Source organism: Brachypodium distachyon, chromosome 1, assembly GCF_000005505.3.
Source record: "Brachypodium distachyon strain Bd21 chromosome 1, Brachypodium_distachyon_v3.0, whole genome shotgun sequence".
In the NCBI taxonomy this organism is placed as follows: Eukaryota; Viridiplantae; Streptophyta; class Magnoliopsida; order Poales; family Poaceae; genus Brachypodium; species Brachypodium distachyon.
In genome coordinates this window covers 6,253,521-6,275,420 of record NC_016131.3, presented here as the reverse complement: position 1 = coordinate 6,275,420, position 21,900 = coordinate 6,253,521, and the positions used below count along the sequence as shown (strand labels likewise).

The 21,900-nt window shown below is 41.4% G+C and overlaps 1 protein-coding gene and 1 long non-coding RNA gene across 2 annotated transcripts; one reads left to right on the top strand and one right to left on the bottom strand.

Moving 5' to 3' along the window:
• Positions 1–11,630: 11,630 nt before the first annotated feature.
• LOC112270583 lies at positions 11,631–13,598 on the bottom strand. Its single transcript, XR_002962847.1, has 2 exons — positions 12,645–13,598; positions 11,631–12,514 (listed from the first exon to the last, which is right to left on the bottom strand). It is a non-coding gene; the product is annotated as an uncharacterized LOC112270583 (long non-coding RNA).
• Positions 13,599–15,831: 2,233 nt separating this feature from the next.
• On the top strand, positions 15,832–21,124 carry LOC104581970 (E3 ubiquitin protein ligase DRIP2-like). Its single transcript, XM_010231185.1, has 7 exons — positions 15,832–15,955; positions 19,196–19,295; positions 19,786–19,939; positions 20,021–20,208; positions 20,298–20,348; positions 20,775–20,847; positions 20,963–21,124. The coding sequence occupies exons 1-7, from the start codon at positions 15,832–15,834 to the stop codon at positions 21,122–21,124; spliced, it is 852 nt and encodes a 283-aa protein (XP_010229487.1).
• The last annotated feature ends 776 nt before the right edge of the window (positions 21,125–21,900 follow it).

Genomic DNA, 21,900 nt, shown 5'->3' with positions numbered 1-21,900 from the left:
TGCCAAGCAGGCAGTGCAAGCATTGACAGGAGAAATAATATGAATGGGGTAAACAACAGACTGTCCTGACGAACATGTGCCAAAGTGTGGTAGCAACTGAACCCGCCTAAACATCTAAAAGACCATAATCAAATGCCACAGACTGCATTCTAGAAAGAAAAAAAATGCCACAGACTAGTTCTTTCACCAGCTAGTTCTTTCAAATTAGTAATTAAAGCAACACGATGTGATCTACAATTTCGGAATCACTGGCCAAAAGTTCTACTCAAGGTGCAACAACACATTACAGAGTCCCTGACAATGTATTTATATTCTTCCTCACCGCCAGCCCCGTGCATATGGCGAGTCGATTGCATCGAGAACGAAGAACAAAGAGGTGTAAATAAAGCAAGTATACCCTATCACTTCAGCTCCAAATTCCAAGAACACGGGAAGGATGTCTGGATCTACGGAAGGTATGAGGTACTCTCGCCAAATGTGGCGCACCACAATACTGGAGGCAAGAAGTCCGAGCTCAAAACCAACTCTAGCGGCTGGAATTGCCCCTGTTTCCCCGATCCGAGGCATCCTGAACCTATTACTGGATCACCTGCAAAGCGTTGTTACATAGGAAAAGGTTTGACAACCGTAAGACGAATGCACAGGTAGATAGACAACTCTAAAATTAAATTTTTGAAAAGAGTACTAACTAGCCGTAAACATTCTAGGTCTTCATTTCCCCCTTACGTGATTCAATATATACGACGTTATTAAATCATATCTTTACTGGTATAAATATCTCAATTTGCACGGCGTATAATTTTTGCTGATTGAACTTTTAAAAGTTCAACCAATATGATAAGAAAAAAATTAGACATATCAAGTGGCAAATAAAGATATTACGAAACTATATTTCACATTGGATCTAGTGATCTTGATTTGGAATCGTGGATGTTGATGTCTTTTGCTATATATATTTCTAAGAGAATCTCAAAAGCAAGCTTGGCCATTTTATGGTTGAATACCCAGAAACTGACAATATGGTTATTTTGGCTAAAGTAGATAACCCAACAGCTTACCTATCCCCATAATTTTTGGATATAGCTACCCATATTTCCACCTCCATTACCCAAATATGGGAAATCCCACAACCACTAGCCAAAAGATCCAAAACACACGAGGGAAGAAAAGCTGCTGAGCAGGACTTATCAGCGTCGCCCAGCCACAGCTCTCCCTACGCCGGTATAACCTCTTTCACGACAATCAGGAAAATCGAACTCTGGATAATATATAGTAGAGAGTGAATAACAAACAAATACATTGTTTGATAAATCCAAATGTAACTTCTAAACAAAAGAATTGACTTGCAGGATCTAAACATGCTACAAATACTTATACACTAATCCTAAGTTCAGATCTAAAAGATAGAACGAAGCCAGCGTTCAAACGGAGGTGATATGGTTGAATAGTAGCTTAAGACAATTTAGTTTCCAATTAAATATGAACAACTGCAGTCGAATTCAGAAAAATGCACAAAGTGATCTAAAGTGTAGAGTTTGATCTCATCTTTACAACTCAAACCTATTCATCTAAAAAGAGCTATAGATGAAAGGTTATGGGCACTGGAAGATATAGCTATTCAACGTAAATTAAAGATGCTGTGAAAATCCTGCCCGAGAAACAAAGTTTTCGAAGGAACCGTTGGATCTACATTCAACGTTCTAGATCAGACCCCGGATTTCTTATGTTTTTTTTAGAGGAAGATTTTTATGGGTTTGAGCAGCTTTTGACTCGTGGACCGGGCTGACTTTTGACTGGGCCGACGTAGCAAGCTGACTGCCTGCCAAGCGAACAAGCACGTCGGCGGCGATGCACAGAGGCCAATGGTCTCGCCGGAGTTCACGCTCCGGTTGCCGGCGTGCGGCGGTAAAGAAACAGGGGATCAAGGCGGATCGACGGGAGGGGCCATCTTACGTCGGGGATGGCGGGAAGTAATCCGCGTCGACGAAGAAACGGCGGCGGCGAGGCGGTCCAGTCGTGGGGTGGAGTCGGTGTCTTTGGCGATTGAGCGACGGCGGCGGAATCAAGAGATTGACGCGATTGGGGAGGCTTGGAGCTTGGCTTCGCTGCGGGGTGGGTTTGGAGGTTTAGGGGGATCGCGGGATCGCTCTGGGGAAAATAAATATATATGGAGTAGTACTACTATGGGTCTGTTTGCTTTACCACAACTAGCCCAGCTAAATTTTTGGCACGACCGAAGCCAAGACAATACCCACAAATCTGGCAAGTTCAAGTTCGGAAGCTCATGGCCACACACCTCTTTTTGGCAAGTGGACAAGTCATATCTGTTACATGGAGATTCTCGCTTAATCGAGGCCATGTTTGGTTAGGTAACTACAAAAACAGCTAAATGTGTGCTTTTGGCTTCGCCTTTTTTTATACCATCATCAAGTAATATCAAGTCAAAAATCAAAAGCCAAAATCGAAAACACCTAAATAGGTGCTTTTGTGACTTATAATGCAAAAGTCAAAAGCCACATTTAATCCTAACCAAACCGGCCTCATTCCAGGGGCGAGCCAGCATATAGTCATTGGTGTCATTTGACACCAATGCTATTGTGCTAATCCCTTTAAAAATAGAAAAAAACTCTTATGTAATGACACCGGTAAATTCTGAAGAGCGATCGCAACGGTAAATTTCCTGCCTTTGTCCCTGCCCGATCATTCTATCACCCGTTTGTGCAATCAGATATGATTCTTGGCTCCCGTCAACGGTTGTTTAGGTGGTTATAATAGCAAGAGTAGGACCCACCAAGGAAGAGAGCCGTGCCAATTCTTTGGCTGCCAAATCTAATAGCGTGACTAGGATCACCAAGGAAGGTGCTCATAGGGGTAGGATTAGTGTACGTGCGTGTGTGAATGCTTGCGTCTGTATTGTGTTTTTTAAAAAAAATTGTACAGTTTTCCTCTTGTTTAATGAATCGCAGTGAACTTGCTTGCCCGTCAATTTCTAGGCACCCAAAACCTGTCATTTCATCCGGTTTTCTTCCTTGCAGTCACTTCATTTCTATTTCCTTTTGTCAAACACATGCAAACCTGCAGACTCCATTTCTACCTTTGATAATTGAAGAATATCGAGCAGGGAGGGTTGCATCAGGGCATCTTCAAACAACAAGCCGTTACTAATTTCTATTTTATGGTTTTTCTCTCTTATTTCTCTTTTTTATTCACTTCTCTTTTCTAATGGACCCACATGTCATTCTCTTTTTGTTCTTGGTTTTCGTGTAGAATCTGTTAGTTCTGCAATTGGAGACGCTCTTAGAAGAAATAATATGATGGGGGTACAGAACATACTGCCTTGGAGAACATGTGCCAAAACATGGTAGCAACTGAACCTGCGTAAACATCTAAAAGACCATAATCAAATGCCGCAGACTAGTTCTTTCACCAACAGTTGTTTCGATCAAATTAGTAATTAAAGCAACACGATGTGATCTACTCCCTCTGATCCATAATAAGTGTCTCAAATTTAGTACAACTTTGTACTTTGTACTACTAAATATGAGACATTTCTTATGGATCGGATGAATTACAATTTTGCGATCATCGATCCATAAGCAACACGATGTGTTCTACTCAAGGCGCAACAACACATTTCCCTGACCGAAATGTTTTTATATTCTCCATCACGGCCAACCTCGTGCATATGGGGCGTCGATTGCGGTCGAGAATGAAAAACATAGAGGTGTGAATAAAGCAAGTACACCCAATCAGCCTAGCTCCAAATTCCCAGAACACATGAAGGATGTTTGGATCTATGGAAGGTATGAGGTACTTTCGCCAGATGTGGCGCACCACGATACTGGAGGCAAGAAGTCCGAGCTCACACCCAACTCTAGCAGCTGAAATTGCCCCTGGTTCCCCGATTCGAGGCATCCTGAACCTATTATTGGATCACCTGCAAAGCGTCGTTATAGATGAAAAGGGGCGACAATCGTAAGACGAACCTATAGATAGATAGACAACTCTGAATCACTAACTAGCGGTAAACATTCTAGGCCTTCATTTTCTCCTTATGGTGATTCAATATATACATCGGTATTTAATCATATCCTTGTATAAAATTATAAATATCTCAATTTGTAGGGCGCATATATTTTTTTGTTAACTGCCAAACTTTTAAAAGTTTAACCAATCTTATAACGAAACAATGCATATTAAGTGACAAATAAAGATATTACGAAAATATGATCTTAATTTGGAGCCATAGATGTTGATATTTTTTTGCTATAAGGTTGGCGAAACTTTAAAAAGTTTGATGATCAACAAAATTTATACGTCATACATTTTGAAATGGAGTGAGTCATATATTGTGCTAATATATTTATAAGAGAATCTCAAAAGTTTACCCATATTAGGGTTGAATACCCAAAAACTGATAATATGGTGATTTTGGCTAAAGTAGATGCTCCTACAGCTTACATATCCTCATAATATTTGGATAGCTAACCATTTCCACCTCCACTACCCAAGTATGGGTAATCTCACCCCCACTAGCCAAAAGATCCAAAACACACACAGGAAGAAACACTGTCGGCGTCAAGTCGTCGCCGGTATAACCTTCTTCACGACAATCAGCACAATCAAGCTCCGGATAATATATCGTAGAGATTGAATAACAAAAACAAACACATTTTTTTATAACTCCAAATGAACTCTGAACAAAAGAATCAACTTGCAGAAGTATAAACTCCAATGTAATGATAGTCCAGTATCTAAACATGGTAAAATTCTAATACACTAATCCTAAGTTCAGATCTAAAGTATAGAAGGAAGCCAGGGTTCAACGGAGTTGATATGCATGGTTGAATAGTAGCTTAATAGGATTGAATTTCCAATTAAATATGAACCACTGCAGATGAATTCAGAAAAATGCACAAAGTGGTCTAAAATGTAGAGTTTGATGATTTGATCTCATCTTTACAACTAAAAAATATTCATCTAAAAAGAGCTATAGATCAAAAGTTATGGGCTCTGGAAGATAGCTATTCAACGTAACAGTTGCTCCAAAAAAAACATGAATTTGGAATGGTTGTTCTGTGACAATTAGTTTGGCAAGGTATTTTTTCGCTACTACGACTCCAATACTTGGGGAGTGAACTGATAACTCATAGAGGCAAAGTGAAAAGTAGAAGTATGTCTACACGAAGGCAAAGTAGAAGTATGTCCCCGCAAAAAAAGAAGGCAAAGTGAAAAGTAGAAGTATGTCTACACGAAGTCATCCAGTGTTATGTGTGAATTACGTCCCCATTGGAGCTTTGCACCCGGATAGAATGGGCTGCCTGGTGCTCTCGTCAAATTTGGAGAATTAACTAGACACTCAAAACCTGTGATTTCATCTGGTTTTCTTCTTTGCAGTCACTCCATTTCTATTTCTTTTTGTCAAACACCCGCAAACTGCGGAATCCATCTCTACCTTGATATTTGAAGAATATCGACCAGGGAGTCTCAACCATGTGAATTTATGTAGTCTTGACAGTACTGCGTAGCGCAGTTCGAGACTCACAAACGAACTGGTTATGCCGGCATTAGGTAAACTAATCAAGGATTCAGGGGGCAGGCAGTGCAAGCAAGCAAGCATTAACAGGAGAAATAATATGACGGGGGTAAAGAACAGACTACTGTCTTGGCGAACATGTGCCAAAACGCGTGGTAGCAACTGAATCTACCTAAACATCTAGAAGACCATAATCAAATGCAACAGGTTAGTTCTTTCACCAACAGTTGTTTCGATCAAATTTGTAATTAAAGCAACACGATGTGATCTACAATTTCACTGGCCGAAAGTTCTACGGAAGGTGCAAAAACACATTACAGAGTTCCCTGACCAAAATGTTTCTCCCTCACCGCCAGCCCCACACATTACAGAGTTCCCTGAACAAAATGTATTTATATTCTCCCTCACCGCCAGCCTCCGCACATTACAGAGTTCCCTGACCAAAATGTATTCATATTCTCCCTCACCACCAGCCCCGTGCACATGGTGAGTTGATTGCGTCGAGAACGAAAACCACAGAGGTGTAAACAAAACAAGCATACCCTACCCCTTTAGCTCCAGATTCCAAGCACATAGGAAGGAAGTCTGGATCTATGGAAGGTATGAGGTACTCTCGCCAGATGGGGCGCACCACGACGCTGGCGGCAAGAAGTCCGAGCTCACAACCGACTCTATCGGTTGACAATGCCCCTGGTTCACCGATCCGAGGCATCATGAACCTATTACTGGATCACCTGCAAAAGCGTCGTTTCAGAGGAAAAGGGGCTACAATCTCGTAAGGCGAACTTAAAGATTGATAGACAACGCTTATTTATTTATTTTGAAAGTAATAACAAGCCATAAACAATCTATGCCTTCTTATATTATATCTTTACTTGCATAAATATCTCAATTCAATTGGGAGCGGTCCGTCACTTTTAGTACTTCCTCCGTCCAAGAAAGGATGTTTCAACTTAGTAGTACAAATATTCACTCTGTTCCAAGTGTAGGGCATATAATTTTTGCCAATTGCCAAACTTTCTAAAGTTTAACCTATCTTATAACAAAAAATATAAACATATAAAATGACAAAAAAAGATATTATGGATATATATTTCACAATGGATCTAGTGATCTTGATTTTGAACCGTAGATGTTGATATTTTTGCCATAAGGTTGGTGAAACTTTAAAAATTTGATGGTCAATATATTTATAATAGTATCTCCTCCAATAGATTACCCATATTTGAGTTGAATACCCAAAAACTGATGATATGGTTATTTTGGCAAAAGCAGGTGCTCCAACAGCTTACCCATCCCCATAATTTTTGGATACCTTTTTTTTTCGCACATAATTTTTGATAGCTACCTATATTTGCACCCTCACCTACCCAAATATGGGTATTCCCACCCCCAATACCCAAAAGATCCAAAACACACACGGGAGAAAAACTGCAGCGAGTGGGACTTAACCACTCGCCCTGCGCTGATATAATCTTCTTCTTCTTCTTCTTCTTCTTCTTCTTCTTCTTCTTCTTCTTCTTCTTCTTCTTCTTCACGACAATCAGGATAATCAAGCTCTGAATAATCTTCCACAGAGAGCGAATGACAATAATAAACACATTGTTTGATAATTCCAGATGAACTCCAAACGAAAGAATCGACTTGCAAAAGTATAGACTCCAATAACATGGGAAGTATCTAAACAAGGTACAAATACTAATACACTAATCCTAAGTTCACATCTAAAGGATAGAAGGAAGCCAGGGTTCAGGCAGAGTTGATACGGTTGGATAGTGCCTTAACAGGATTCACTTTCCAATTAAATATGAACCACTGCAGATGAATTCAGAAAAGTGCACAAAGTGGTCTAAAATATAGAGTTTGATCGCATCTTTACAATTCAAAGATTCACCTAAAAAGAGCTATAGATTAGAAGTTATCGGCTCTGGAAGATAGCTATTCAACGTAACAGATGTAGTGAACATCCTGCCGGAGAAACAAAGTTTGAGAGCAAACCATCTACATCCTGCCGGAGAAACAACGTTGAGAGCAAACGTCAACGGATTTTTTTTATGGGTTTGAGCAGCTTTTGACTCTTGGACCGGGCTGGCTTTTTACTGGGCCGACGTAGCAAGCTGACTGCCCGGCGGACCAATCGTGGACTTCACGCTCTGGTTGCCTGCGTGCGGCGGTAAAGAAGTAGGGGATCAAGGCGGAGCGACGGGAGGTATCATCTTACCTCGGCGATGGCCGGAAGTAGTCGGCGGCGGTATGCGGTTGACGGCGGAAGGGCGCCCCGGTCGTGGGCCTGAGCGCATGTACAATGGTTGATAAGACTGTCTTATCTTAGGCATTTCACGTCAATTAGAAAAGACAACAAAACATGTTGTACAATGGGTTATCTCTTGGTGTTCTATCTTAGAATTAATGTTTGACGAATAAAATTAACTAAATAAATGCTAAGAAAATGTGAAATCTAGTACAATGGTAAATTTGCCTTATCTTTGCCTTATTATTCTTGTGAAGAGATCATCTCTTAATTAAAAGAAGGCTTGTGCCTTTTCTTTGTTTCTCTCTCTTCCACATCAGATTTTATCCTATGTGGCATCGCTAAGAGAAGGCTGACATCACCGCATTGTACATGCCCTAAAGGGGCTAACCGACGGGCTTCGAGGCGACGTATTGAATCTAGTGGACTCGATGTGACGGTGTCCTTGGCGAATGGCGATTGAGCGGCGGTGGCGGAATCGAGAGATTGACGCGATTGGGGCGACTGAGGCTTCGCTGCGGGGTGGGTTTGGCCTTTTGCAATTATTTCCAAAGAAACCATCCTCAAGAAACCAGAAAAAAGGCCAATTAATTATGAAAAATGATATATCACAAAGATACCAAGCATTCCATGTATACGCCAGTCTAATATGAGATAGCGTAGAAATTACCTTATCAAGGGCATTTATATCCACATTATGTTTCAGAAGATTGTGCAATAGATAGAAGTCTCCTGATGCGGCAACAGTGTGAAGTGGCAGCCATTTACTCTATAAGAAGAAAAAAAGGTGCATCAACCGTGAGCAGATATTGCACAGGAGCTAACATCGAAGTAACAAACATCATTGTTTGAGAAAAAGCAATAAACATCATCAAAAATAGGCTAAGATGCATGGATGTTACGAGCTCACCATGTTAGGAAGTGACAGAAGTTGGAAAAAAAAATGAGAAGCACATTTTACTGTTCCCCAAAGTGAACGGTAGCTACCGTGACAAGTTAAGACTAAAGAATGGCTTGAAACAACTAAAGCACTCTGAAAAGGGAGGGTTACAGAAGTAGCAGAGTCCAGATCAGGTATTCTCTTGTTCGGAAGGGCCTTTTCCTCATCCGTGAACAGCTTCCGGTGACCTAAAGTACAGAGCATGACATTCATAGGCACAACTGGAATGATGGTAGAAAGATACAATAAGGAAGTTCCGCCAGTACTTATGTCAAATACACAAAACAAATGTTCGTCACAATGATATCACTATCACTGTATGATAGCATCACCAAACTGGCAGTCATTATTATATAGCATAATATTAAGCATCACAAATAGATGCAGGAAAAGAGATGAAACAAACTTGTAAGAAGACGCACCTTAGCGGCATAATTACTGCTTTGTTTGGCTCACTTTATTGGTAAAAGGTGCAGAGAATCCACACTCATGTTGAGTTTAATCCCCGGCGGCAACTTTTCACGTTCGACTTTCACGATGAAAATTCGGCAGATTAATGCCACCAGATAAATATACTGTACCTGCATACGCTGTAATTTTTGCTTCAGATAACTTCATATGTTGTTCATGTAAGGAATACGCCCCGAGTGACTCGTCGTCAATCGCTTGACAAGTTGACATGGGAGGCGGAACATCCTTATGCAGAAACAAAAGCAGTAGTTGATCGTGGGACTTTTTCTAGCAAAAAGATGCTGCGGGTGCTTAGACCTGTTTTTCTTTCATGATGAATTCGTTTTCGTATATGCAATTTAAATCAAAGTGGGTGAGGTACTGATAATCGTATGGTCTTTCATCTTTCTGTGTGTTGTAGCAGTGCTGAACCGAATGTATAAACCCGCAAAACATTATTGTAGGACTAAAACAATTATAATATAATTACACCTTTTTTACGTAGAACATTTAAAGGAAGCATAGTGTTGACGCGGAGTTGTAATTAAAGAGGAAAAAGGAACATAACATGTTACCGGTAATATGATTTTTATAGTGAGATACTAGATCAGCTATATCTTCCTCTTAGATAATGTAGCTAATGTAATATGCACCCATGTAAAAGATTTACTGAAAAGACATCTAATATGTATCATAGGCATTACGGAACTTCATACGAAGAGAACTATAGAACTATGTACATAGCCGCGAAATTCTTTGTTCCACGTCATCCTACGTAAACATCACTGCAAAGTATGGCGAATTTTATTTTGGGTCCGAATTTGACGAAAAAACAATGAGTTTATGTCGAAGTTTATTCCTTACGAAGCAACATGCTTATCTGCAATTGGTTGGCAAACAATTTATAAATTTATATGTCATCCTTTTGGTTAATTATGCCCTTGGTATTTACTTTTCTTCGGTGGAGGCACAGAAAGTAGTCCCATGCTAATTGGATATGAAGCTACTTGTGTATGTGATAAGCAGTGGTACTCTTGATGCTATTTGGTCTTTTAGCGCGCTATCTTAGGTAATTTATAAAAGACAACATTCACAATGCATGAAATCTTAGTTGTGGGATCTTATAAAGTTGCATTAGTTAATTTAGAGATTTTACGGACGGGGACCCTAACACCCACTCTTGGGACCTTTGCACACCTACGCTACTTGGAATACCACACTCATTAGGAGGAAACCCAAATGTACAACACTCCTTTAGTGGCTACCTTATTAGTACACAACCATTCTACTCCTTCTTGGTAGCTCATACTTTTCTTAGTGTGGTACACTACTTGTTGTTGTGCTTGTGGTACACCCATGAGGTGGGGAGCACCCCTATTTATACTTGTACAAGACCATGTGGTACATCCCACTACAATTCTCTAGAATACTCTACATGTATCCTAGTTCTAGAGAATTCTCACTTATTCTTGAAACTTAACCTAAATAAGTCTTTCCATGGTAAATTGCAACACTCTTCAAGTAACCTCTCAAGCCTTTTAGAATATTCATATCCTCTCTCATGACACTAGATGACTTCTTGTAAATATCTTCTCATCTAATAATCCAAACTATTTTAGAATCTTCTCAAATATGCATAACTAATTCGCAACACTCTCCAATTATCCAGAGTGTTCCAGAATATTCTCAAGTATGCATTGCTATTTCTCAATAGTTAATTTAGTAGTCATACTTGCATGTGATTGGACTAATATTTTGTGTTGTCTTTGTCCACGTACAAGAGTTGTATCACCCTCATTTTCTTCTTTAATTAGCATGTCATGTCAACAAAATATCTAAAATATCGTGCTAAAAGACTTCTATTGAGGCATAAGGGCTTCTCCAAGGGCCTCATTTGTCCTCTTCATTTGTTCATTTATACTAGCTAAATGCACGTGCGTTGCTACGGAATTAAAAATATATATTACATGCATGAGTTGTTTTAAATATTTATGTGCTCATATTTTCCAACTTTATGCTATATAAGAATTCTCTCAAAATATTTATTTGAGAAAACAATTGTCTAAAAAATATACATCAAACCAAATCAAGTACAATCAAAAGATTTTGATGCATATCTATATCACATTGAATGGGTGGCAATTAAGTGATCATCTAACAAGCTAGTGAGTAACCTCAATTGGGTGAATTGACGACCACCAACTCGAATCTTTATAAGTGTAGAGATATGTTGTACGGACAAATGAGGATGGCTAAATACCTTGCTACCCAATGAAAACCCTTATTTGTCCACCCCATTTGTCCATTTCACTCTTTTTTAAATTCTGGTTCTATTTTGCGTTATATACCTGATTTGAACACCATTAGACTCAATGTTAAAATATTTGAGTACACATGATTGAACACCATTTCGAATTCAAATTCAAATTTAAAATTAGATTAAAAGCAAAAGGTATAATTCAAGCAAACTTATTGACTTTTACATTCAGTATGAAGCAAGTGCAACAATATTCTACAGCCCAACTGAAAATCACCAAACATGGGTGCATTTCTGAGAATTTTGATCATGAACAGGAGCAGACCATATTGGTCCACCCACATTAAATTTCTTTCCACAGTCGCTGCACGCTTCAGGAACAATAGGGCCAATACCAGGTGTAGACTTCACGTGTCATTCTTCAGTTCATACAGAAAGGCCAAGGAAAAGGACTTCGGACTGATTGTATCAGCCTTAGTACAAGTGATCAAAGATAGTGCTCTAGTAGTACAAGCCAAATGAGAATGTGGGCATGACCCAAATTTGCACTCACCAGCAATTCATCAACACCTGCAATTCATCAAGAACAACATCTCCATGCACAACCTTTGAGAAACATGGACCATTAGTCTTACACATAAAACCTTAGGTGCAAGTTTAGTGTTATTTTCATATGTAAATTAAAAAAAATAACAAGTGGAATTAATTAGTCTACACATAAAACCTTAGCTTTGTGTTTTCTTGAGAAAAAAAGCGTCCAACAATTTCATAAATCGGATCTAATTTATTACTACTTAACAATACATATCAGAGCAATGTTAGAATCAGATATGTATTGCTAGCTTACCATAAGTATCAGTGAAACCTCCATGTAAGCAATGCTCATTAACCACAAGTGGCATGTCTAAATAATATTCTACTAATATCTGGAAACAACATTCTTCTTTACATATGATTCACATAATTATATTACTTAAGTTGACAACTTGGATCAAACAGAAAATATTTATAAAGACACCTTCTAGGGGCAAATACAGCATGGAGCAACTGAATGATTTGAGAAGCATTGGCTGACGAAAGCTGCAAGTCAGAAATTGTCAAATAAGCAGGAAACATCTTTGTTGAGAGGATTAGACTTGGGTCTGCAAGAACTGTGTAATGCCAAATGTGTCTATTCAAAGATACGGAGTACATGAGAAATGGGCCTTACTGAATTTTTTGTAGCCACAAAGCCTGCCTTTACCACTGTTGAACGCAACCCTCCTTTATGGACTCCAGATCTACTTGCTTGGAAGTACTTAGGTACAAAGATGACATCATAATCTTCAGATAACAGTACAAATTTTGAGCATTGGGACAACAGGAAATAAAATGGACAGATGATGGAATAGTAGCATATCCTTTCAGATAAGAGTTGGGCTGCCTCTGCAAAGGCTGGTGAACTGATGGAGTACTAGTACATCTCGTGATAACATATGGTTCCCTAGACATTGAGATTTGGTAATATCAGCGGGATTCCTCGATGAAGGCCTTCCTGACGTCCTGCAGCTACCAAATCGGCACATCGGAGTCACAGGAAAGAGAAAAACGCAGCTAATCAAGAATTGCGAGATGAAGAAGAACTAGACGGGTGAATCATCTCACGCCTGGTGGCTCGCCTTCGCCGGTGATGCGATGAACGTGCAGCACGGCGGCGGTGGAAGGTGGAGGTGAGGCGGCGGCGGAAGGCGAAGCGAGAGGAGGAGCACGGCGACCGCGAGAGGGGCAGGCGGCGGAGGCGCTGCTGAGGGAGTAGAGGAGGCGGATGGGAGAGGAGGATCCCGGCGGCGGAGGCGCTGCTGAGGGAGGTGCCGGCGGCGGGAAGAGAGGAGGAGCTCATCGACGGGAGGAGAGGAGGAGCACGGCGGCGTTGGGAGGCAAGATTTTTGGCTGATGGTTGGGGCAGACAGCCCAAACTTGCCCTTCTGGCTTCCGATACAACTTTAGCGTTCATTTCGTTTGTTGCCGAATAGTAACTGGTAGCTTATGGAATTTCGCTCACCTATCTCACAATTCATTCACAACTTTTGCCAAAATCTTGGTCAACTTAGAGCTAAGTAATCTCTGACCAATTTGTTGGCTGCAAATTGTTGTTAAGAATTTGTAGGGCATGAATTGACATGAACCAAACATACCCACACCCCCCATTCATTCCTTAAATTCGGTGAAGATTTGGGGAAGTGGCAAATGAGGATAATAATTGGACTGTTTTTTGTCAATAAATTCTCAAATGAAGAAAATTGGACAAATGTCCATTTGTTCATTTGTGGGGATGTTTATGAAATGAAAATAAATAATATAATGTTGTCTAATGAAAGTCTGTATTTGTCCTTCTCATGTGTCTTTGACATGTGGGGTCAGACGGACAGGTGGATGATTATTAAACAAGTTTTGCACAAATAGACACTCACTATATTTTTCGAAGGTCGAGGAAGAATATTATGAAACGGTCACTTTAGTTGTACTCTTCACGTTCTTATGCAATTTATCTCGCCATGTATTCAATCTCCGGCAAGCCGCACCTCCTTTATCCAATAGGCAGCATCAAAATTGTTTGCCTAAAAATAAAACACGGTGATTAGCATTAAAATTGATTAAGTATTACAACCTTCAATTAATTTTAAATGGAGAGAGTATATTATTATGCATGACAAATTCAGTAGTACCAATTAAATGGTACTCCCTCCGATACTACATTTGTTGGTGGTTGTAGTTCAATTAAGATCAGAAGAAGAAGTATGTCGATGGACAATTCTTCGGCACACCAGCTCGAATTCCAAAGCAAAGTATTGAAACGAAAAGAGCACTGTACTTGTGTGACCGTGGCAGATATATACCGGGCCGTGGCCGCGGCATGCATGGCGTCCCCAGTCGGCTGCTGCCGCACACGCTCTCGTGGGCGTCCCGGGCCAAGGCAGCGAGCGTGAACAGCGGTGTTGCGAGGAGCTCGATATATCCCTGCTGCCGGCGTACGTGCGCAAACATCGTACGTTTCGGCGGCTGGCCGGCAGTAGTTGCGCAGGGGGTCGGCCTTTTTGATCCGGCCGGCGATTGCGCTGGCGCGCTGCTGTTTCGAAGATGACATGCACTGTGTCATTGAAACATGTATACACCAGGCTAGGCTGCTACGACATTTTTTTAGATCGGTCACGTTTCTCACCTTGGTGCTTATATACTCCTACTATACGGGCTGGACACGGCGCACTGACTGACTTGACTTCAGTCGTCGCCTGCTTAATTATTCAGCGTGCATGCATATATGAACTCGTCGGAATGCAGTTTTTAATTTGTTCATCGCCCTGCCGCGCGCAACGGCGAAATGCCTGCTTCCCCCCCGGCCCCTTTCGCTGGACGCTGGTGACTCCTTGCTCCGCCACGTAGCCGAGATCTCGCTGGCGCCGCCTCTCCTCCAACATCCATCGGGGACATACTACGCACCAAGGTCCAGTCCAAGGTAATTAACCGATCCGATCAATTGATTAACGGAATTTGAATTTATGGTATAGTAATGTAGCTACAGAATTTGAATTTAAAAAAATCGTTAGCTCTACCCACCGTTCCTGCGGGAACATCGGCCGTCCTCCTTTGTCACTGGGATCGCCTCGACGAGTGTTGCCTACCGGGACATCACATCATATATAAATGGTGGTGCTCCAGGAATTTTGGTTTCTTTTAATACAAAGATGAGATGATGACTTTTATACGAGTACTGCTACCCAGAGGGGGAAGTTCGTCGCAATTTCTGTCATGTCTAGGGTGGCTGAAATAGTGAAGTATCTGCTTTGCTGTGAAAAAAAAAGTTTTTTGCGTCTGGTGATATATCGTGAAATCCAAATGTTAGCACTTTCGTAACATTACCCCAATGGCTTATTTGTCACCTCTTCTCATTGCAAGAACCGTGTTCAAAATCCGCTATTAACAAACCTTTTTTTTCATTTATTAAGAATTTTTAGAAGGCTAGCGTAAAACTCTGTTGATTTCAAAATTTAACGCCGGAGCAGCAAAACTTTTCCTGCCCACTACACTCGCAATCGCTCCGTTTCTAAGAGCATGTACAATGTAAGGTGCTAAGACAGGTGCTTACGAAAATAAACCAAGCACTTTTTTAAGCACCAGTGCTTATTTGTATAGAGGAGGTGCCAAGTTAGGCATCTGTTTAGTCTAAATAAGCATCAGTGCTTAATAAAAACCGGTTAATTTTTCTAAGCACCCACCTAGGCATCTTGCATTGTACATGCTTTAATTATACAGACCAACACTCCTCCTCGGCCTTGCTCCCCCGCGCCTCGCCTCGCCGGAGCTCCGCCGCCGCGCGCCGCTTAATTCTGACGACGAGGAGAGCGCCGAGCGCCGGAGGTATGGGGTCCCGTGCTGGGGATCGGATTGGCGTGCGCAGAGGGGTTCTCGCCGGGCCCCTGACTTGCCCGCTGTGCCGGGTCCTCCTGCGGGACGCGATGGCCTTCAAGGAGTGCCTCCACACATGTGAGTCCTCTCCGCCTCTCCGGCCGGTTTTCCTTTCGTTTCGTCCTTGTGTGTCCGTGTCTGCGCCTTGGAGTCCCGCGGTCGTCGGTTCCGGCGTCGATCGTGTTCCGTTTTGTTCTGGGCAGACTGGGCTCTGTCTCTAGCTTGTTCGGTGATCGGGTTGTTTGCTTGATGCGGATGCTTGGATTTGCCGTGGATCGCGTGGTCCGCGGTTTTGGCCCGTGAGCCCGTGACGGATCAGGATTAGCAGCTGGACAGATCCCAACGTTCGTTGGACAGAAGACAGAGATTCCGGGGACCCGTTCGGTTTAGCAGCTGGTCTAGCTAGCTTTGCCAGGAGAGATTTGGCTAGACCGTCTAAGCAAGAGCCTGTAGGAGCTGCAGCTTTGTTTGGTTGCAGTTTGCAACCAGCTCGAGAAGTATGATGCGACGGGTAGTAGCTTTTGCCTTAGATCCAAACACGCCCGCACCCCACAATATTACTGCTATGTATTCAAGCTTGGAGAGACCAAATCCTTTGCCGGGACTGTTCGGCGATGTCATATTTTTCAAACAACATCTCCATCTGGTATCTCCAATGGGAATATGGGAAAGGGCCATGGAGATCAAGTCTTTGATGAATCACTCGACGAATATCCAGTGTGCTGGACTTGATAAGTAATGGAAGGGTTGGAGGAGTCGGTGGAGTTGCCTGACTTTGGCATGGCGGCGCAGAGAGAGCAGCGAGAGGTGGAGGAAGGTCGCGGAAAGAGTCTAAACTGATCAAAGCAGCCATTCTAGCGATACCGGTATGTATGTACGTACCGGCACCACTTGTTACTTGTACAAATTATTTAAGAGTCCACACAAACTCAGAATTTTATGAAAATTTGAGAGTAGTCTTAAGATGGGAAAACCCACCTTCAGTAAAAGTTTCAAAAATTTCAAAGCAAGTTTGAAAATTCACCATTGAAAATTTGATATACCATATCCAAAATGACATATATACCATTCATATATCATACATCATATACCAATGACATATATCATGTACCATTTCTTTATCTTATACCAGTAAAAAAATCATATAATATATATCAATAAATATACCATTCATATGTCCTATACCAAATACAAAAATAACAAACTTGCTCTGAAAGTTTTGAAACTTTTACTGAAAATGGATTTTCCCATCTTAAGACTACTCTCAAATTTTCATAAAATCCCGAATTCGTTTGGACCGTTAAATAATTTATACTAGCAACAAAGTGCGTTAGTATAATAATAGCCCTCCTTTCTCTCTCTGTTGCGCCATATGGCCGACCACATGGCCCCATGGGAGAAGGATTCAATGAAGTTACTTCACCTGACTTTGGGTGGCTAACATGTGGGTCCCACGACCTGTTGGCCCACATGTCAGCCATCCAAAGTTAGGTGACGTTACGTCACTGAATCCAGGTCCGGCCCCACGTCCCCACCTCAGCACTGAGCCGCACATTGATTGGCCTAGCGGTGCCGGTACACCGTAAACTGATACCATGAAAGGAATTGGGAGAGACAGAAAGATTGCAGCACACTTCATATTCTCATTGATTACCATCGGTTACAATATATAGAGAGAATATAAATGAGAGGGAGAGAAGAGTGAGCAGGAGCTAGTCCTTAACAACAACCTGGACCGAGTCTAGCTCAACAGAAAAGAAACTAAAGAGAATAAGTCCTACAGCCTATAGCCGTTGCTCAACGGTAGTCTAACAGTTCACGACGGAGGTTTGGAACCTAATCCAAGCTTGAGGATGCCACCTCTCCGACCTCCTCCCCCTCCCCATCCATCGATGCCTTCTAGGAATTCCTCATCCTTGGGTGCGCTAAGGTTGAGAAGCGTGCCATCAGTGGTAGGCTCCTCTACACCTGGTGGGGAGTGTGGAAGGAGCGCAATAGGCGTATTTTCAGGAGAGCTGCGATGCTGGCTCGTGAGGTTAGGCTTCATTTTTATGAGCTTTCCTTTTTCTTCTTCTTTTTTTCCCGGGACCCTTCTTGGGTCAATGCTCTTTCTTCTAATCGAATGATGGGGATCAACCGTCTTTTCCTCAAAAAATATATATTCTGTGTCGCATATATAATACGAAGTATGTAACTCTTAACCAATACAATCACTCTAAGCCTTAGTCTCCCCCAAAGCTATCATTCTCTCAAAATATTATGGTATCGGTCGCTTAGGTTTTCATGTCACCTTCCACGCCGCCGCCGCCCAACTTTGGCGCCACCTTCGGCGTCAACTATACTGTCAACAGTCATAAGGCTTTGAAAACCTTCTCTTTCTACCCATGTTTGTCTTCTTCAAAAGTCCCTCTACGATCTAAAACAGGCGCCTCAAGCTTGGTTCCATCTCTTTGCCACCTTCATCAAATCTATTGGTTTTGTTTCCTCCCAGTCTGACAACGCTCGATCTCCTCACCTTTCATTCGGATGAACATGCATGCTACCTATTTACTCCTATATGTGGGTGGCATTTATTGTTGTTACCGCATCCACTTTAACCTTTCTGCCTTCTACAACACATCATCACTTGCCTTGGGCAAGAATTCTCCATGATAGATCTTGGTGATGTCCACCATTTCTCGGTAGCACCGTTTCTAGGTCTTCTTCGGGCCTCTTTAATTCTCTCTCAACACCAATATACACTTGATATATTCTTTCTAAGGTGGCCATGCTTGACTGCGATTCTTCCCGCACACCTGCTGATGTTGATGACAAACTCTCTGATGCCAGTGATCCAGTAGATGATGCCACCGTGTACCGCAGCCTGGCCAGAACTCTTCACAGGGCCGGTCTTGAGATTTCTGGGGCCGGGGCGGAACTTTTTAACCGGAGGCCCTTGAATATAATTGTTGAAATAAAAATTAATATCTATCACTAAAGCATATGGCATCACAAATTCTAATAATACACCTCCAGATGATTTAAATCATTGTCACAAAATTGGTGATATGTACGATTGACCAAAAGATATTTAACTTTGCAGTGTGTCGTCTGTTTTTAGCTAAAAGATATTAATAACACAGTAGAACATAGAGGTAGTACATTCTTGCTCCATGGATCATATCTATGTAAAAAAGTATGTTTCTAGTATCTACTCTTATTGTAATTTACTGCCATAGAACTTCTCATGTATTGAGCACATAAAATTCAGCTCTTTCTAATCTTTTTACGTAACTGATATGCCTAACTGTACGGTTCCTCACCATCTTTTTTGAACAGTTTGTCGAGAGTGCATCATGAAGAAAATAGATGACGAGGAGATTGAATCCTGCCCTGTATGCGACATTTTTCTTGGTGTTGCTCCTGAAGAAAAACTCAGGTGAAGTATAGTAGTTGTTATTACTTAGTTTACCTATACAATATTCTTCGTTCATCTAGCACATCATTTATTATCAGTTGCGGCAGCAATTGCAGACCTATATATAGCAGATTAATATATTTAGGTGTTGTAACAAAAAACTTTCTATTTTATTATATACTCCCTCCGATCCAAAATAAGTGTCATGATTTTGAACTAAGCTTAATACAACTTTGTACTAAATCAGCGACACTTATTATGGATTGGAAGGAGTTTGTGCATTTACATCAAAATTAGTTTATTGTTGTTATTTGTTGACTAGCTAGAAATTATATGACTGTAGATTCTATCTTTAAATCTTGCATAAGATGTAACAACATACTAGCTTGCTTGTTTTGTGAAGCAAAAGCTCAATGTTGCCAGCCAGCCAGTCTTCTAAAATCTTCAGTGATTTTGACTCAACGGTATTGCTGCTACCTAGCTAACATGAGTGAATGTTTCTTGTTTGAAGGCCTGACTACAAAATTCAAGCTCTCAGGAATAAGTTGTTTCCGCCTAAGAGGGCAGAAGTTGATGCTTCTACGGTTCCAACTGTAGTTGAAACTTCTCGTACAACTTCTGTCAATAATAATGGAACCAAGATGGCAAGTGCGAATGAAAAGCAGGTAATTATATTTATAGAATCATCAGATGGGTGCGCAACAGCATATAATTTCATGCCACCTGTTTTGTAACATTGGTTTCAGAGCGCTAATGGTGAAGTCCCAATAAGGAAAGGTAACACAGCTGAGAAAATGACTACTATTGGAACAAGGGTGCGTGAGGCAAGCGGGAAGAAATCTCTTAAATCAGGTCCTAAAAGCGATGCCGCTGATTCTTTACGTGATGGAATAACTACCCCAGTGTGGTTTTCTCTAGTCACTTCACCTCACCAGTCAGATTGCATTATATTTTAAAGTTATAGTGATTGTGATGGACCTTTTTGTATTGTCTGCTTACTTCAAAAATGCAAAAAATTTGCAGGCCAGAAGAGAAGCTGCTGCCTCAGATAACAAATTCTTACTTGAAAATTAAGTGAGTTCCCTTTACTACTGCATTTTCTTTGATTTCTACAATGCTAGGGGCCTCACAGATTTAGCATTCTCTTAATCATGGAATATATGTGGAAATTTTTGCCACATCTGTTTGCTTTAGATTGCTCGGTGTGCTATGATCCTATGATACCCATTTTCCTGTTATCGATCAATTAAGAGCAACACTGTACATATATATTATCAGGAGTGCCTTTTTGTTTATTTTTCGATATTAAGGGGACGTACCAACAAAAACAGCCATTTAAAATAAAAAATTGTCAGCAATAATGGAAAAGAAGTTTTAACTGAAAATCCCACGTGTTTTAACCTTTTGTCATTCCACCAGCAATTCATTGTTTTCCTGATCTTCTAACGTGTACTAAAAAAAAATACTTTACTCAGATACTAATTTTTTTCCTTGCTTCAGAGATGGAACCATGAAGGTTTCCTCAATTAAGAGGTACATTATGCAAAAACTTAAGCTAGCAAGTGATGATGAGGTGAGATTTTAGACTCGCATGCACTTCCATGCATTTTGATCCATCCTACTGTATGGACGATGCTCAATCTGCTCTCTTTCGCCTGATGCCCGGCCGTATACCTCTGAGACTGCAGGTGGAGATCTTATGCCATGACATCACAGTATGCTCCTCAATGACGGTGAAGGACCTGCTGGGGCTGTGGCTGAGCCACCAGCCAACGCAGGAGGTCCCCGTGGGCACTCCGGCGAAGCAGTTCGTCATGGTGCTGAGCTACCGCCGGAGCGTAGCAGCCTAGTGCAACGTGAAGTTAATTAGCCTCCTGCCCATGGCCATCGCAGCACATTGTTTGTAGCGGAAAGAGGTGTTTGCTCCTCCGTGGTCTGATCCAACAGCCAAGTCACCTAGGATACAAAACGTTTTTTTATTATACATGTTTATCATCTTTAGACAGTGTGAGAGCGGGCAAAGAAAGACGTTAAAGAGAGTTTATCTTAATTTTCCAGTCAAAGCTAATTCCTTAATTTTCCCTATGCTCCTGAGCCTGCTTATGTAGCGCTCGCACTGATTTTATTTCTTTCACCCCGTCTGCCGTGCAAAGTGCAAGGTAGAGTACGAACCGGAGTAGTTATAGTGTTGTCTCCCTCGGAAAAGAAATAGTATCCCTGTGTCTCGTGCCGCTTGCTGGCAAGCAGCGACTGTATCGTGGATTGTTTCATAGTGGTTTGACTAGCGACGGTAGGCATAGGTTGCAACTGCCACACACACACGGCTCATGCAACCGCCACAAAACACATGCGGTAGTATTCACCTTTGGTCACTTTAACTACATGGTTGGTTGTGATATCCCTTTAGTGTAAGCACAATGAAGCACGTTTGTGGCCGAGGTTGGCTACTAACAAATGTCTGGAGAGAGCGATTCTTTTCGTGATCTATCTATCCTGCCAACGATGATTTTCTGTGATCTATCTATCCTACCAACGAAGCTATGTATAGACACCTGCTTCACTCAATCGTTGTTGCAGTGTAAGAGTCCTGTATTTTGACAAAAATAATAAAAGGTTGATTCATCCG